Source organism: Rhinatrema bivittatum, chromosome 19 (assembly GCF_901001135.1).
Source record: "Rhinatrema bivittatum chromosome 19, aRhiBiv1.1, whole genome shotgun sequence".
Taxonomy (NCBI): Eukaryota; Metazoa; Chordata; class Amphibia; order Gymnophiona; family Rhinatrematidae; genus Rhinatrema; species Rhinatrema bivittatum.
Window position 1 is genome coordinate 33,801,751 of NC_042633.1, and position 18,597 is coordinate 33,820,347.

The 18,597-nt window shown below is 45.0% G+C and overlaps 1 protein-coding gene across 2 annotated transcripts in view; it reads right to left on the reverse strand.

Moving 5' to 3' along the window:
* The window catches only part of LOC115081184 (A-kinase anchor protein 8-like), a 62,773-nt gene extending 45,959 nt beyond the window's left edge, over window positions 1-16,814 (reverse strand). The window contains exons 1-3 of one of the 2 annotated variants that reach the window (XM_029585708.1): window positions 16,586-16,814; window positions 6,407-6,439; window positions 6,037-6,094 (exon numbers count right to left, since the gene is read on the reverse strand). In XM_029585708.1, the coding sequence (XP_029441568.1) occupies window positions 6,037-6,094; window positions 6,407-6,439; window positions 16,586-16,799 (305 nt within the window). In that variant the 5' untranslated portion in view covers window positions 16,800-16,814. Of the gene's footprint in view, window positions 1-6,036; window positions 6,095-6,385; window positions 6,440-16,585 lie in introns of both variants that reach the window. The other variant, XM_029585707.1, reaches the window with a different exon arrangement.
* Between the last annotated feature and the right edge of the window lie 1,783 nt (window positions 16,815-18,597).

The following is an 18,597-nucleotide window of genomic DNA, read 5'->3' on the forward strand; positions in this document are numbered from 1 at the left end:
AAACAAAGACAGGGAAACTAAGAAAAATGTAGCACCAATAGCAATTACTCGATCTTTTAAAGACAAGAAGTATTTTCTTCTTGCCTGAGTGGCCCTAGCCACATCCGGAAATATCTGCACTATGTCCACAGAAGAACATATCTTTAGATCAAAAAAAATTTTTAAACATTTTCTCATCATCTTGTTTGGCCAAAAAGGAAATAAAAAGAGTAGCTCTATTGTTAATTACATCTTGCGACTCTTCAAGAAAGGTTGACACACCCATAGTAGATGGGGCATCACCATTCTCTTTTTGTCCTTCCAAACCCCTAATTGGGTTGTTTTTTTTTGTATTTAATGTTTTATTGATAAACAACTAGAGACATACAAGGTCATCAAAAACGTTATACAAACATTATCAACTGGTTTCCTATTATAACAGCAACAATAATTATCATCATCTCCCCCCCCACCCCCCATCAGGCATATGAAATCAAGTGCAATAAAGGATACAAAATACTGAGCAAGTTGAGGGCCTACATGCCTCCTTAGTAAGAACAGCTTACTTCAATATAGCCCAGTCGGAAAAGAGTAATGTTACCATAATAACAAAGAGTTACTTCAGGAGATAGGCATGAGATTGGGCTGAGAACACTAATCATAAGCTTGGCTAGGAGATACTTAGATGGCATAACACTTAACAGCAAGAATATTTACTAAGTGGCATCTAAGATCTAAGAAATAAAAAACTGAAAGTGAAATGTAAAGGCGATTACTATTGTTATGTAACAACTGGATTATTGGCTCGAAGGGCCTTGTATTTGGAACCATGTGACAAATGGTGTCCAGAGTGCCTGATAAGCATTAAGGCGTTTATGCCGGATCACTGTAATATATTCCAGTTGGAGTTTTTGTAAACGGGAAATGAGAATTCTGAGCGTTGGGGTATGTGTGGTCTTCCAGTGACTAGCCAAGGCTAAGCGAACCACTATGAACACCTGTTGGCAAACCTAATTGGGTTTTTAATCAGGTAATAAATCTGAAATTCTGGGAATATCCTCATCAGAATACATCAAGAACTCTTAAGAATTTTTTTAACATTTCCCATGGTGAAAGTAGCCTAGTAATTGGAAAATTTATTATTCTCAAATTTCTGGATCTAAATAAGTTCTCTATGTGCTCTATTTCTTTATGCATAGTGATACTATCATGAATAAAAACATTTTCTGAGGACTGAATCATTTGTATCTTATTTGTTATTACTGATATCTCTTCCTCATGTTTTTCTAATTTCTTCCCATGATTTTCTAATTGGCTTCTATTAGAATTAATAGCTACCAACAGAGATTCATTCATCTTAACCACATTGTGATCCAGCTTACTAATCATTCTACCCAAATCTACTAATGTAACATTTTCAGGTATTATCACTGGATTATAGCCAAGGCCTGAGTTAACTGGTAGTACTGTTTGCTGTACATTAGCATTAGACATCGTAAAATTCTCAGTTCGAGGCACTGTTGTGTCTCCCTGAACATTTCCTACCAGATCTCGAGCTGTCCCAAGTGCTGATGGCTGAAGTAAGGACAGCGGTGTCTCGCCAGGACTTGAGGAGGTCGTAGACATACCTCCAAGACTGTCCTCCTGTGGCGTTTCCAACCGCCTAACAACGTGTTGGTCCATCGGGCCGATGCGATGTTGCTGCACTGGTAAGGAGGTGGTAAACTTCGCCTTCCGTTTTCTTCCCATCCGTAAAAAGTCAAAGGAAATATCCTAACCGGCCTCTGGCCCTCGCCGGTCTAAGCCGGTCCAAGCCGCACACCCCTTCGGCGGGCGCCGCCCAACCGCAGATTTTATAGTCAGCGGGGGCGCACGCTGCTGACGTTACCCGGAGACTCAGCTTCTCCTGCAACAAGATCTTTTCCTCGGAGTCCGGTAGCGGTCTGGGGAAGGTGAACACCTCCTCCTTCTCCTTCACTCACTCCCCCTGCAGAAGCCTTCTGACTTTGCTTGAATTAGCCAATCGTCCAGGTAGGGTTGTACCAGTACCCCTTCCCGTCTCAAGGTGGCCGCGACCGCCACCAACATCTTGGTGAATACCCTAGGCGTGGTTGCGAGACCGAATGGAAGGACGCAGAACTGAAAATGGCGCCAGAGGATCGCAAACCGCAGATCTTTCTGATGGTCCGAACGCATCAGGATGTGCAAGTACGCTTCCGTCCGATCCAGCGACGCCAAGAACTCCCCCCCTTGTGCACAGACGCTATGACGGAGCAAAGTGTTTCCATTCGAAATTGTGGCACTTTCTGAGCGCAAGTCACCCGCTTCAAATCAAGGATGGGACGAAAAGTACAGTCCTTCTTCGGTACCACGAAGTAGATGGAGTAGCACCCACGCCTTAGCTACCCTGCGGGCAATGCAGGGTGTCTTGTACCGCTCTGCGCTTTAATCTGCACGCGTAAGGGAACACTACATAATGCTCCTTGATCAGTCGAGCAAAATCTAAGGCGTTGCGATGTTCTATTATGCTGAGGACCCACTGGTCGGAGGTCAGTTGGGCCCACGTCTCCCGGAAGAGAGTTAATCTTCCCCAGATTCTGGGAATGGAAGGGTGGACCGGCCTCGCTTCATTGCGTGGTCTTGGAGCTCCCATGGGACTGCGGAGCACCGTCTCTGGCTGGTCAACGACTCCGAAAGGAACGGTTGCAAGAAGCCTGACGGGCCATGCCCTGATGAAATGACGATCCAGTGGACCATGAAGACCAAAAACAACGATTCCCCTGGAATCTCACCCGCTGAGGAAAAGAGCCTCTGGATAGAGGTCTATCTTCCAGCAACCTGTGGACTTTATTCTCTACCAGAGACTTGATCATGTCCTCCAACTGTTGCCCAAAGAGGAGCTTCCCCTTGAAAGGCAAAGAACTCAGCTGCACTTTAGAGGATGCATCTGCAGACCAGTGCCTGAGCCAGAGGAGCCTGCGGGCAGACACCGCTTAAACCATTGCCCTGCCCGACGTCCTCAGAAGATTATACAGGGCATCCGCGCTGTACGCCACTGTCACTTCCAGCCGGCAAGCCCGCAGCGCCAGAAAGGCCCGTCTTCTGCCAATCCTGAATCCAGCAAAGACAAGCCCTCTGCGCAAAACTGCTGCACATCGCTGCCTGGACTCAGAGGGCAGACACCTCAAAAATCTTTAGCTGCAGCTCCAGTTTACGATCCTGCAAGTCCTTCAACGCAGTGCCTCCCATGACCAGAATGGTGTTCCGTTTCGTGACCACGGCATCCACCTTGGGAATCCTGAGGAGTTCCAAAGAGTCCTCTGGGAGCGGGTACAATTTGTCCATAGCCCATCCTACCTTTAAGCCAAGATCTGGATTGTCCCACTCCTTAAACAAGAGATCCGTGACAGACATATGAAAAGGAAAGGAGCGAGCAGGACCCTGGAGGCCTACCATGACGGGATCCATAGTCCCAAACCTGGAATCCTCAAGCAGGACTTCAATAGCTAGCTCCTCCAGAATGACTGGTATCAGCGGTCCCAGCTCATCCCTCCAGAATAGCCGCATCACCTTGGGATCATCGTCCTCCACCGCCGGGACCCTCCCAGTTTGGTGGGCTGATGGTGCTGATCTGGATCTTCCTCCTGCCCCTCCCCTGGAGCCAATCGAGGCGCCTGATCGTCGTCCGACGTGTCAGGCTGCAAAGACTCCATCGGCCGGTACTGAGACCAGAGAGGGCTTTGCCTTGGGATCATCTCTGCCCACTACCGACCTAGGGCGTTTTCATGAAGAGGACCCTCTCCTCGCCCCGTAGAAGCATAACGAGACCTCTTCTCCATCTTGCGGGCCTTGAAGAACTGGTCCCGCTCCTCCCCCGAGGAATCATCATGGGCATCCGGAACCGCGCCCCCAGGGGCAGCCGGCCTCGGGGAAAGTGGTGGAGGAGAGGACCCCTCTCCCAGCACCTCCAGCGCTGCTCTTTCTTGATCCCTCAAAGTTTTTAACAAAGCCTCTGATCCTGCACTCAGCAGGAAAAGATCAGAATCCTGCCTCCTCTGATCGGGCCTCCCCGGCTGCTGACGCAGTCTGGCGCTGTCCCTATCAGTCCTGTGCTGAATCTCATGCGATGGGCCTTCTCCGCCTGACAGAAAGACTGTGCAGAGCGCTGCGCGCACTGCCACAGGCAGACTGCACCACGTGGCATATCCCTGGCCTCAATTTAGGCTTACCTGAAAAAAGAACCGCGGCGATCGGATGAATTTCCTGGTCAAACCACGGGCTGGGAAAGCGGCGAAAATGCACGGAAACGCGGCAAAAACGGAGCGGAAGTAAGGCCGGAGAGCCCCCCCACACTAAAAAACTAAAAAAAAAAAACCAAAAAACCCCACACCTTTCCTAATTTTAACTTTTTTTTTTTTTAAACCAGGTCGAAGACAGGCTGGCAGAGAGTGAGTGGGCTGGGACTCCCGGTATCACCCTTCACCTCAGTTTCAAGGTTCCCAACCCTCTGCTATCCAGCCTCGAATACCAGGGGGTTAGCCCCACCAGGACTTGCCAACCCCCTGGTAGGCTAAACACTGTTTGTTTAATTTAAAAGGGACCCTTAGCTAAGCTCCCCTTACAAAACACAAGCGCTAAGTCACTAAAATCAGACAAATCTAACCCTAAACTCAGCACCTCTAACAGACACTAGGCTTTGCACCTCCGCCATCTGCTAGAGACAGAAGAATACTGACAGACACTAGGTGGCACCTCAGGGGTATAGGACAGAGTCCCCAAAGTCTTTTTCTGTCTCCATCTGCTGGAGGTGAGGCAAAACCCAGCTGTCCTGGACTGATCTGTGGTATGTACAGGGAACCGGGCTTTACGCATGTGGCTGGACGCTGAAGTAGGTTGCAAAACAAAGAAAAATACAAAAAGATATCTGCTGCAAGTCAAAGGGCCAAATGCAGTAAAATGGCCTTCCTTTTCTTTGATTGTGTGTCAATGGGGAAAATGCTTAGTACATCTGGCCAAAAATGAATAAATACCATCCTGTAGAAATTCCAGAATCATGGCAATCCTGACCATCCGCGAGGATACCCTCTGGTCCTGAGTCCATCTGGCTACACGCTAGGAAATAAACATTTAAGCAGTACTACTAGTCTCATGATCACTCTGGACCCCAAACAGGCCTGTGTGTATGGAGGGAGGGAGGGAGGGGGAAATCACTGAACCACACATACCAGTGATTAATTAGCAACTGAAATCATGGGTAGTGAACAAATGTTATGCAAAAATACTCATACTATGAAAACAAGTTTCACACTATTCATGTGGCCAATGTTTCATATTCTGACACTGTTCTGGTAGAGTGCATTAGGAGAAGAGTTAGAAAACAAGGAATGAAGCATGGTTTATTGAGAATCTGGAGCTACATAGGAAAGGTGACCAAACAGTGCTGTTCGGAAAACAGCTTCATTGGTGAAGTGAAGCCATTTCTTGAGGAATATGAAGCTTGGAGAATATCATCCAGAAATTTGGATCTGAGTCACAAGGCAATATGCTAGCTAGAATTAGAATCCAAAACTAAACGTTTTTGAAGAAAGAATTGCAGATCTCATTCATAATTTTAATTAGAAATGTTCATTGTATTAGACTATGGAAATGTATTTCCTGCTCTTCTGTTTAATGTAAACCGGTATGATTTACATCGGATGTAAGAATGTCGGTATATAAAAATTAAAAATAAATAAATAATGCACTAAGAACATACTACTCCCATGGATAATTTAAGATATATTTTCCAGGAGTACTGAAACAATGGTAAGATTTCTTTTAAAAAAGGCCAAGGGCTTGATGTACTAAATTTCTCTCCCCATTTTGTGTCTATTGAAAGAATGCTTGGTACACAGGCCCTGAAGACCATAACCCACCTGTCTCCCTCTGAACTATTATATCCACCCCCCATCCAAATATAAAGTCCAGCATATCCAAGTGCTGCTAATTTTTGCTACACTAACCCTAGTACTAGTGGAAGCATTTATATTTGAGTTAGAAATGGACAATATAGCATACCCATAATTAGCAGTGGTGCCAGGGTCACCCTGACTGTATCCATGTCCATAATCATAGCCTGAAAGAAAAACGTGTATAGGTTATTTTGCCACAAAAAAATTAAAAAATATAAAAAGGGAAATAGACAATTGTGATTAAGGCATGCGACTGGAAGAAATCTCTGATTGGCACCATTGCTTTTAATCCCAGCAGTGGGGAACTGGCATGCAGGTTAAATCTCCCTCTCACCTTTAAACACCTGACTCCTATTCTGTCTAGTCTAAGACTACATTCAATGTTGACAGACCCAATGCCTTCAAACACTAAATTCATAAGAAAAATAAAGCAACACACTTAACTGTAGACTTACTTGTCAAGTCTGTATATTTACCTATGTTTGACCCAGAGTCCCTGCTTCTATAACCTGAAAAACAGAATATAAAATAGCAGTTATACCTGGAACACTTGGCTATCTTCTAACCTCAGATAACCAATAAAAGAACAACATTTAAAGAAATACATTGAGATCTTTGTATTTTTATGCTTTTAAGCCTTATTTTATCACACTTTACATCTACAAATATATTGCTCTTCCGTTTTTGTATTCACATTGTTTGGAGTATCCTACAATAGGCTCAACTTCAACATGTCAGAAGAAAAGCAAGTTTGCTTACAGTAAATGGTGTTTTCCTGTATGTGTGATAGTTTTTGTCCGTCTAGTGCTACCTGATGACATCACCCATACAGCCTGCTTATCAATGGAAAACAGATGCTATGAACAATTGAACATGTTTTTGTGTTATTCACCTAATGCAGCTGGCCTGATATAGGTGGAATATAGGAATTTTAAACAAACTTATTAGGATAATTCCATAACAAACTGCAGTGTGCTATCAGAATTAAAGCATTCCATAAAAAAAATGCAAAAAAGTTATCAGCCACCAGGATATGCTCAATGACTTGCAATTGACAGAATCAAACCTGGGCTATCCACCCATTTTACATTATACACGGATGAATCAATAGTTAACTGCTGAAGTCAATTTGAAACTGGCAATTTTACTTTTATTATGATTAATACTAAAAGGGATATTTGCAGATCCATTTAGGCTTATGCAGACTAACTGTTCCTATTAACTTGGCAATATTTTTCCCTTGCTCCTGAAAACTATTGACCAATTCCTTTCACCAGAGATTAAGTCATTTTAGAGGTTGAGTGTGTACTTATAATAAACTAAGATACCAGGGCACATTTAATACTGAAGGGGATGAAGTAAAAGTAAATATAAAATGATCCTCAGTGCTTGTTAATCCTTATAAATATAATGAATGGATGGAGAAGAGTCCATTTGTGTTAATTTAGGGGAAAAACAAAATATTGCTATTCTAGGAAAAAGTGAGAAAACACATGGAAAATACTACATCAAAAATTGAAAAGCTCCTGTTAATAATTCATGCTTTGCAGTCCCTTGCTCCCACCTTCAAAGCAGGGGAAAAGAACATACAATGCACAGGGTCTATTTTTTAATTACATTCCAGATATAAATTTAACAACTTGCTACCTTTGCAATTGCTGTCTTGTCAGCCCATACCAGCAATATTATGAGTTTTGAAACATGACAGTAGAAAAAAAAAAAAATCATACAGCTCATCTAGTCTACTCATCTGTGCAATTAAGTTAGCATTCTAATTTACATCATAAGAAAACATGAAGTTGGCATACCAGGTCAGACTAAGGGTCCCATCAAGCCCAGTGACTAATCCAGGTTACAAGTATCCAAACATTAAACTGATCCCATGCTACTAAAGCCAGTAATAAAACAGATTTTAATGTATGGTGGAAACTCCTAACATTGTGTAATTACAGTATAGGGTATTTTCAGTTTTGCAAGGTCATCCTTCAATTTATCACAGTCCATTTGTGATTTAAGAGATCTGAAAAATGTCATCTCTGCAAATTTGATCAGTTTGTTTTAAATGAGCTACTTGCTAACTTCACGGAGTACCTCCTGGTCCTTCTATTATCTGAGAGAGTAAATAACCGATTTACATTAAGGGGTAGATTTTCAAAGGGATACGCACGTACCCCCCGAAAACCTACCCCAAACCCCCCCCCCTGCGCGCGCCGAGCCTATTTTGCATAGGCTCGGCGGCGCGCGCAAGCCCCAGGGCTTGCATGGAGGGGCGTGTCACGAGTGATGCGGCGTTTCGGGGGCGGGCCTGGGGGGGCGTGGCGCCAGCCCGGGGGCGTGGTCAATGCCTCCGGACCAGCCCCCGGGACGGGTGATGGTGCGCCAGCACCCTGCTGGCGCGCGCAGATTTACACCTGCTTTTGGCAGGTGTAAATCTGCCAAAGGTAAGGGGGGGAGGGAACAGGCAGCGTGCGCCGGGCTCAGCGCGCAGGTTGCACAAATGTGCACCCCCTTCTGCGCGCCGACGCCGGATTTTATAAGATACGCACGTATCTTATAAAATCCAGCGTACGTTTGTTCGCGCCTGGTGCACAAACAAAAGTACACCCGCCCGTACATTTATATCATCTACCCCTAACTTATTCAAGACCTTTCATGATTTTGTAGACTATTAGTCATCTCTTCTCCAAACTGAACAGCCCTAACTTCTTTAGCCTTTCCTCATAGGGCAGCCATGCCATGACCCTTATTTTGGTCACATTTCTCCGCACTTTCACTAGTGCAGCTTTATCCTTTTTGAGATGCGGCGACCAGAACTGTACACAGTATTCAAGGTGCTGTCTCGCCATGAAGCGATACAGAGGCATTATGACATTTGTCATGGCAAAACTCTAGATAAGGGGAGTAGTTAACCAATGCCTGGAGTTCACTGACCCTCCGTACTGATGTAATGGCCACTAGAAAAACAGTTTTCCATGTCACATATTTTATGTGGCTGGTGTCCATTGGTTCAAAGAGTGGCGGTGGTTGCATTAACTGTTCCAAAACTACGTTGAGATCCCATGGTACCAATTGTTTGGTCACTGGCGGCCGAAGTCGTAACATGCCTTTCATGAATCTAGATATTAATGGATGATTTGATATAGGCAGATCGTTATGCTGGTCATGAAATGCTGCTATAGCACTAATGTTTACTCTGACTGAAGTGGTAGCTAAACCCACTTCGTACAGGGTGTGTAGATTCTGTAGTAATTGAGGTGATAGCAGAAAAAATTTATGTTCCTAGGATTGCACCAGGTTAGATAGCGATGCCATTTGCCTGTATAGTTACATCTGGTGGAAGGTTTCCTGGATGCGATAAGGATGTCTTCCATATTATCCGAAGCAGAAAGCCTGTGAGGGAGTCAGTTGGACCGTTAGATGATCGAGGGGTTAAAGGGGCACTTAGAGAAGATAAGGCCATCGCGGAAAGATTAAATGATTTCTTTGCTTCGGTGTTTACTGAAGAGGATGTTGGGGAGGTACCCGTAATGGAGAAGGTTTTCATGGGTAATGATTCAGATGGACTGAATCAAATCACGGTGAACCTAGAAGATGTGGTAGGCCTGATTGACAAACTGAAGAGTAGTAAATCACCCGGACCGGATGGTATACACCCCAGAGTTCTGAAGGAACTAAAAAATGAAATTTCAGACCTATTAGTAAAAATTTGTAACTTATCATTAAAATCATCCATTGTACCTGAAGACTGGAGGATAGCAAATGTAACCCCAATATTTAAAAAGGGCTCCAGGGGCGATCCGGGAAACTACAGACCGGTTAGCCTGACTTCAGTGCCAGGAAAAATAGTGGAAAGTGTTCTAAACATCAAAATCACAGAACATATAGAAAGACATGGTTTAATGGAACAAAGTCAGCATGGCTTTACCCAGGGCAAGTCTTGCCTCACAAATCTGCTTCACTTTTTTGAAGGAGTTAATAAACATGTGGATAAAGGTGAACCGGTAGATATAGTATACTTGGATTTTCAGAAGGCGTTTGACAAAGTTCCTCATGAGAGGCTTCTAGGAAAAGTAAAAAGTCATGGGATAGGTGGCGATGTCCTTTCGTGGATTGCAAACTGGCTAAAAGACAGGAAACAGAGAGTAGGATTAAATGGGCAATTTTCTCAGTGGAAGGGAGTGGACAGTGGAGTGCCTCAGGGATCTGTATTGGGACCCTTACTGTTCAATATATTTATAAATGATCTGGAAAGAAATACGACGAGTGAGAATCAAATTTGCAGATGACACAAAATTGTTCAGAGTAGTTAAATCACAAGCAGATTGTGATAAATTGCAGGAAGACCTTGTGAGACTGGAAAATTGGGCATCCAAATGGCAGATGAAATTTAATGTGGATAAGTGCAAGGTGATGCATATAGGGAAAAATAACCCATGCTATAATTACACGATGTTGGGTTCCATATTAGGTGCTACAACCCAAGAAAGAGATCTAGGTGTCATAGTGGATAACACATTGAAATAGTCAGTTCAGTGTGCTGCGGCAGTCAAAAAAGCAAACAGAATGTTGGGAATTATTAGAAAAGGAATGATGAATAAAACGGAAAATGTCATAATGCCTCTGTATCGCTCCATGGTGAGACCGCACCTTGAATACTGTGTACAATTCTGGTCGCCGCATCTCAAAAAAGATATAATTGCGATGGAGAAGGTACAGAGAAGGGCTACCAAAATGATAAGGGGAATGGAACAACTCCCCTATGAGGAAAGACTAAAGAGGTTAGGACTTTTCAGCTTGGAGAAGAGACAACTGAGGGGGGATATGATAGAGGTGTTTAAAATCATGAGAGGTCTAGAATAGGTAGATGTAAATCGGTTATTTACTCTTTCGGATAGTAGAAAGACTAGGGAACACTCCATGAAGTTAGCATGGGGCACATTTAAAACTAATCGGAGAAAGTTCTTTTTTACTCAACGCACAATTAAACTCTGGAATTTGTTGCCAGAGAATGTGGTTCGTGCAGTTAGTATAGCTGTGTTTAAAAAAGGATTGGATAAGTTCTTGGAGGAGAAGTCCATTACCTGCTATTAAGTTCACTTAGAGAATAGCCACTGCCATTAGCAATGGTTACATGGAATAGACTTAGTTTTTGGGTACTTGCCAGGTTCTTATGGCCTGGATTGGCCACTGTTGGAAACAGGATGCTGGGCTTGATGGACCCTTGGTCTGACCCAGTATGGCATGTTCTTATGTTCTTATTTGTGGGTAAATTAAGGTGATTCAATACTTGCTGTTCAATCTCCATGCTGTGAGATGAAGTGATTGATTAATCGGGTGAAGAAGAGAGCCCCCCCTTCTTGTGTTAGAATATGTGGACGGTTTTGAAGCAGTATTGGTGGGCGCATGGAAAGACGCATCAGATACGCATACCATGTCTGCCTTGGCCATGATGGAGCGATGAGTATCATGTCCACCACAACCCAGATGCATTTCTGAACTGTCCGAGAAATTAGTGGCATGGGAGGATAAGCACACATCAAGCCTGTCGTCCATGGAATGAGGAAGGCATCTGGGGTGAACCGTATGCTGCTGGGATAAATGGAGCAGAAGGTTTGAACTTGTCTGTTGCTTTCTGTAGCAAAGAGATGTACTGACGGAAAACCTCATTGTTAAAAAATGTTTCCGCTACCTCTGGATTCAGGGTCCACTTGTGTGGATGAAACTCAGCTTAGACAGACAATCTGCTGTTATATTGTCTAGGCCCTGAAGGTTAAGTGGCTTGGATTTGGAACTTGAGAATCCAGTAAAGTATTCGAATTGCTTCCTGACACAGTATCCAAGAACCGGAGCCTCCTTGCCACTTGGTTGTTGGTATACACCATGAGGTTTGAGTATTGGATTTGAGTGGAGAAGGTTTGAAGTGCTTTCCAGATCGCCTGAAGCTCTAAGAGATTGATCTGGGACATAGATTCTTGGGGAGTCCAGAAACCTTGTGTTTTCAGGTCGCCTAGGTGGCCCCCCCCCCCCCTTCCTGGACGCGTCAGTAGTGAGGTAAGCTGATATGGAGGTAGACGGAAGGGGGCTCCCGTTGATAGGTTGGAAGGAGAGAGCCCCAGTGAATGTCCTCCTTCATTGTGTTGGTAATGTGAATCTTAGAGCTGAGTGGTTGTAGAAACTGAGACCACTGTGTCTTTAGCCCCCACTGTAAGTGGTGCATGTGAAGCCTGGTGTGGGGAATTACGTAGATGGCTGCCGCCATATGTCCCAGAAGTTGAAGGATTTGGCATGCAGATGCTTGATGTTTGTTGATTAGGCTGTGCGCTAAAGTCATGAGTGTGCATCCTGTCTGATGGGAGATAGGTCTTCTCTTCTATCGTATTGATGAGAGCACCTATAAACTGAAGTATTTGTGTAGGTTGGAGTTGGGATTTTTCGAAGTTGATCAGGAATCCCAAAGTTGAAGGCAATTGATTGCGTTTAACGTATGCGCCATCAAGTCAGCCCTAGGGTCTGAGAAATCGGATAGGTGACCGGCTTAGGGACCAGTACCGGCGTCTGTGGAGGTTGAAATCCTTGGGGTTCTTTACTGATGGCCTCGTGGATCATCCAATCCAATCCCTCTCAGAAGCCCCCAGCATGAAAACCCTGGTTCCGGAGTAGGAGGCAGCACTGGCGTAGCCAGAGGGTCCACCGATGAAAGAGGAATCGCGGATTCCAGCACTACTGAAAGTGGGGGCCTTTTCTGGATGGGATTTCTTAGTCTGTGGCTCTGTCAATGCCGAGGGCTTGCCTGGATGGGCGGGCTGAGCCTTTCGATGACTGTACCGAAGCTGTTCATGATGTTGTCCTTGGTCCTTTTCCTGAAGGAAGCCGGAGGAGGTCGACACTTTTGGGATTGTCGAAGCCTGTCTGGCAGCAACGGTTTCCTTGTACTGGCGAGAGGTCGATGGAACCGGCTCAGATAAAGTTGAAGCATCGATGGAGTCAGGGGTTTTGACTAAAAGAGAAATGCCATCTTTTCTGTGCGTGCCTTACGGCCCTTCGGTGTCATTTGGGCACATTTGGTGCACGTTAGGACATCGTGGTCGGAGCCCAAACACATTACACAGACTCTATGCGGGCACCAACGAAAACTCGACGCCATGACTTCAACAAAAATTTAGCCATAGTGCGGTCGATGGCCAGTAGGCCCCGAAGGGAACACTCGATGGGAATTGACCGCAAACGAGGGTAAAGCCTTCCCTTTCGAACGCGGAGTACGGATATTGATAGGGGGACCCCTATGGGGTAGAAATTTTTTTTTTAAATTTTGAAAGAAGTTCCGTGATGAAAATTCCTGTCAGGAATCTCTAGAGAGCTCCTTAACCCGCATGGCTATTTATTTTATTTATTTGTTGACTTTTATATACCATCATTCGGTGAAGACATAACGGTTTACAAAATTTAAATTGTAACTCTTAACAATTGTGCAAAAAGTATAACAAGGTGCATATTAAAAAGAGGTTAAACATTTCACGTCCAGAAAGTATCATAACGAGGGAGAAGGAGGGTTTGTTTGGTTCTGGTTGGAGAGAAGTTATTTTGAGGTTTTTGGATGAACGTTCGATTGGGAGTTAGGATGTTCAGAAGTATGAATGTCAATGTAGAATTTGCGAAACAGCCATGTTTTTAGGTCTTTTTTGAAAGTTTTGAGTTTAGGTTGGGTTCTCAGATCTTTTGGTAGGGAGTTCCAAATTTTTGGGGAGGCAATGAAAAAGGCTCTCTCTGGTTGATGTCAAATGCGCATCTCTGATGGGGGGATATTTAAGCATCCCGAGTTGTTTGAACATAGGTTTCTTTGAGGATTCTGGGGGGGGGGGGGGGGTTATGTTTAAGCCATTTAGTCCTTGATTTTCATTGTTTAGAATTTTATGTATGTTGGTCATTGATTCGTGTTCAATACGTGCTTTAATTGGGAGCCAATGAAGTGAAATCAATATGGGCATTATGTATCTTACCAATATGTATGTATCTTACCAATACGAATAAAAGAGATCACATCACCCCCATTCTCAAGCTCCTCCACTGGCTGCCTATAAAGCAAAGGATCCTATATAAAGTACTCACCGTAATTCATAAATCCATTCACAATATCTCTCCTCTTCAATTATGTAACCAACTACGCCCTCACTCCTCCTCTAGACCCATCAGAGGAGCATATAAAGGCACACTCTATGTACCTTCAACAAAATCCTCGCATCATAAACGTGCCATATCTACAGCAGGCCCCATTCAATGGAATGCGCTCCCACCAGACATTCGGCTTGAGTTCTGCCACTCTTCATTCAAAAAAAAACTTAAAACCTGGCTCTTTAGCCAAGCTTTTCCAGGACCATGATCATCATTTTTTCCCCTCCAACCAGCAAGAAAATATCTTCTTCACAAACCCCCATTTTCCATACCACTACCTACTTCGGTATCTAATCTCTTGCTGCAGGACACTTGAGACTTTCTCACTTATACGTTATAATTTTTATGCTCAATAAGACCTGTCAACTTAATTGTTTAAGTCTTTTTTTTTTTTTTTTCTCCTTTATCTTTTGGTCATCAATGTTACAACGTTATTGTTAAATTTTGAACTTATGTACACTGTTCCAAGTTTCATAACCTTGTTCTATGTAATGCCTTTTGGCAATTTTCATGTTCTGTTTCAATGTAAACCGATGTGATCTTTATTTCATATAGGAACACCGGTATATAAAAATCTAAAAATAAATAAATAAATGTGTTCGTTTCTCTTTGTTCCTGTCAGAACTCTCGCTGCTGAATTCTGCAGAATCTGGAGCGGTTTGAGGTTTGAATGGAGGTATTCCAATTAGTAAGGAGTTGCAGTAGTCTAAGGTAGAGAAAATGAGTAGTTGTAAGACAGTTCTGAATTCATAAGGGTTAAGAAACTGTTTTAAATGTCTTAGGGTTAGAAGTCTGTGATATCCTTCTTTAGTTTTGTTTGATATGTGGTTCTTGAATGAAAGCTCTTTATTGATAATAATTCCGAGGTTCCTGGTGTGGGTGGTGCTGTGTGGGGGGGGAAAAAAAAAAAAAGACTGAAGGGGGACTCCTGCTGGTTGCAGGGTTAGTACCCGAAACTTACAAAAGTGTTCCATGATTGGGCTCCATCCTGTGATGTCACCCATAAGGGATGACTACCATCCTGCTTGTCCTGTGAGAAACCAGAGATGCGTGTTTCCCGAATCTGAGATGGAAAAAATACCGCCAATCCCCCCTCCCCCAAAAAAAGAGGCAGGATAAACTCCCCGGGGGGGGAGGGGGGGAAAAGAGAGGGAATCCATCTCCTGCGCCCAGGAGAGATCGCCAATCTGACCAGGGCCATTACAGAGCAGTTGCAGAGCACAGGGGCCATCCTCTCTCCTCGTGTTCTCCAGCTATTGCTATTTTTCCCTGCCACTTCACGCACGGCTTTCGGGAAACCCGGCATATGTTGCCACGCCACTACTGGTTACTATTTATTTATTTATTATTTATTTAATGATTTTTTTTTATATACCGGCATTCATCCAAGGATATCGCATCGGTTTATAGTAAAACAAAACATCAGAGCGTTGTACATAGAACATGGTAGTAATAATTATGAACTAATATAAAATAACTATGAAAAGAGAAACGTAGTACATATAACAAGTTAATAATAATAAATAAATAAATAAATCAATCCAGCATATGTTGCCACGCCACTACTGGTTACTAGGGATGTGAATCGTTTTTCTAACGGATGAAGATATCATGAGATATTTTTCTCATCCGTCAGATATGGGCGGGGGGGGTTGTCCCCAAAAGCAATAGGAAAACCCCACAAAGTTGTCCTGCAGTTTTCTTATCATTTGGGGGGGGGGGGGGGGGTAAGAAAGGGCACACAGTACAGCCAGCACCATGCCAGTAAACAAAATGGCACCAGCCGTCCATTGCTCCTACCATGTGACAGGGGCCAGCCAATGGCACTGATAGCCCCGTCACATGGTAAGGGCAAAGTGCCATCGGCGCCATTTTGTTTACTGGCAGCAAGGCCCAAGAACAGGAGATCGCTCCGGGGACCCCCGCTGGACTACCAGGTACTTCAGAAAAGTTTTGGAGGGGGAGAGTCGGGAGGGTGGGGAATTCTAAATAATTAAATTTAAAGGATCAGGGTTTTTGTTTTCGGTTCGGGACAGCAGACAAAAAACCCCACAACACACGTTCGGACCGCGAGGAAATGATTTCCCGCGGGTCCACGATACCGGAACAGATTCAGAGCCCGATTCACATCCCTAGCCTGCCCCTTCTTTGGGGGGGGGGGGCGGCGCTGCGTTTGACACTTTTGGTCGTAATTTCAGTTTCGGCGGGACTTTTTTTTTTTTTTTAATATTTCTTAAATCCGCAAAGGCGGATTTCCGAGCTCCTCGGCTGAAGAGGCCCAGTGGCGGCGCAGCCTCCCTCCGCTCCCGGCTCAGGGCCCATCGACGGCCGCCTCTTTGTTCCCTGCACCGGGGAGGGGAGAGGGAGCCATTTCCGCGAGTGCGTCAGAGGCCGATGGCCGCCGGAGCAGACCCTCGCTCACGACGACGGCGATCACGCCGCCTTCTCCCTAGGCCCGCACCGAGGTAAGAAAAGAGAAGACCGACCTGAGTAGCCGCGAGTATCCATGACGACAGCTTCCTCGCTCTCCGCCGCTACTGCTGCGCCTCTCGCCTTAGGAAACGCGCTCCTATCCTCACCGCGGTCCGAGTAGGAGCGGCGCAAAGATCCTATTGGTTCATTGGCACGTGCATCAAAACCGCCAGCCCGGTGGGCGGGATTACTGCGGACCTGAGGTGAGAGGTGGGAAGGAAAGCGCATCGAGGATTGGCGCCCCGGCGGGGATGGGGGGGGAAGAATACAAGATGCTGAAAGGCTATTGGTTCTGCCTTCTGTCGATCGCACGGGAGGTCTTCGCGGGCGAAGAGCGGAAGGACGGCCTACAAGTTAAAAAAAAAAAAAACCCGGAAGTCCCGCCTTCCGTTTGCTAAATTTTGATATTTGGGCTGCTTGATTGAGATGAGAGGTTTTTGTATAAATACATTTCCTGATCGGGCATTTACTTATGGTATGCAAGTATAAGCAAGTTTGCTTACCGTAAACGGTGTTTCCGTAGATAGCAGGATGAATTAGCCATGCTGTAATGGGACCTGTCCGTCAGGCACAGGAGGCGGAGCTTCCAAAGAGAAGTCAGAGCTCTGCTCTGAGGCTGCGCGTGGGTTCCCGCGCTGGAAAAACGACTCTCCTCAGTCTGTAAAATAGCAAGCGTGAGCACGTAGCGACGACTGACAGGGAGGTGGGTGGGTCAGCATGGCTAATTCATCCTGCTATCTACGGAAACACCGTTTACGGTAAGCAAACTTGCTTTTTCCCGTCGATAGCAGGCTGAATTAGCCATGCTGTAATGGGAGTACAAAGCTCTGCATCACGTAATTTTATTAGAGTGTCTATCGTGATGCCAAGTGTGTCAGTCGAGCTAATTGGTATTCTGCAGTAGAGAGTTTAAAACTGCCTGTCCCAGTTTTGTGTCCTGAGACGTGTGTTGGTTTAGGCAGTAATGTGCTGCAAAAGTATGGAGAGATGCCCACGTAGCTGATTTGCAAATATCCAAGAGGGGCACGTTAGAGAGGTAAGCTGTGGACGCTGCCATCGCTCTAGTCTGATGTGCTCTTGGTCTAGAAAGTAACGTGCAATGTTGCTTGGTGTGACAGAATTGTATACATTGGGCGAGCCAACTCGCTATGGTTCTCTTCACCACAGGTTTCCCTGGGGCGTTTGGATTAAAGGTTAGAAACAATTGGGAAGGACGATTAGGAGATTGAGTTTGTAAGGTGTATAACTCAAGCGCCCGTTTACAGTCCAGAGTGTGTAATCTCTTTTCCTGTTCTGAAGCATGTGGTTCAGGAAAGAAAACAGGCAGTTCGATGGATTGGTTCAGGTGAAATGGCGTCACCACCTTTGGGAGAAAGGTTGGGTGGGGACGAAGGACTACCTTCTGTGGGTAGAAATGTAGGTACGGCGAGTAATGCACCAAGGCTTGTAGTTCGCTTACTCGCCTTGCCGAGGTGATGGCTACCAGAAAAACTACCTTCCACGTGAGGTACTTCGGGTGAGCCGTTTGTAAAGGCTCAAATGGGGAGTGCATCAATTGCTCCAATACGATGTTGAGATCCCATGGAATTGGTGGCTTAGTAATCGGGGGCCTTAAATTATTCAGGCCTTTCAAGAATCTTGATACTGCGGGATGTAAGGAAATGGACTGCCCCTTGTAGAGCCTGTGTCTCGCCGCAATGGCACTTAGATGAACTCGTACCGAAGTAGGTGCTAGACCTGAGGTATACAAGGTATGGAGGTAATCCAAAAGTCTGGCCGGAGGACATGACAAAGGTTCCAAACATTCAGCTGTGCACCAGAGAACGTATCTTTTCCATTTGAAATGATAGTTCTTCCTTGTCGATGGCCGACGTGATTCCAGAATCACATCCTGAACTATTAACGATATGCCTTGTTCTTCAAGTAGGATCCGTTCAGTCTCCATGCCGTGAGGTGTAGGGATTGCTGAAGCGGGTGAAGAAGTGTGCCCTCGTCCTGCGATAGTAGATCTACTCGCAGTGGTAGG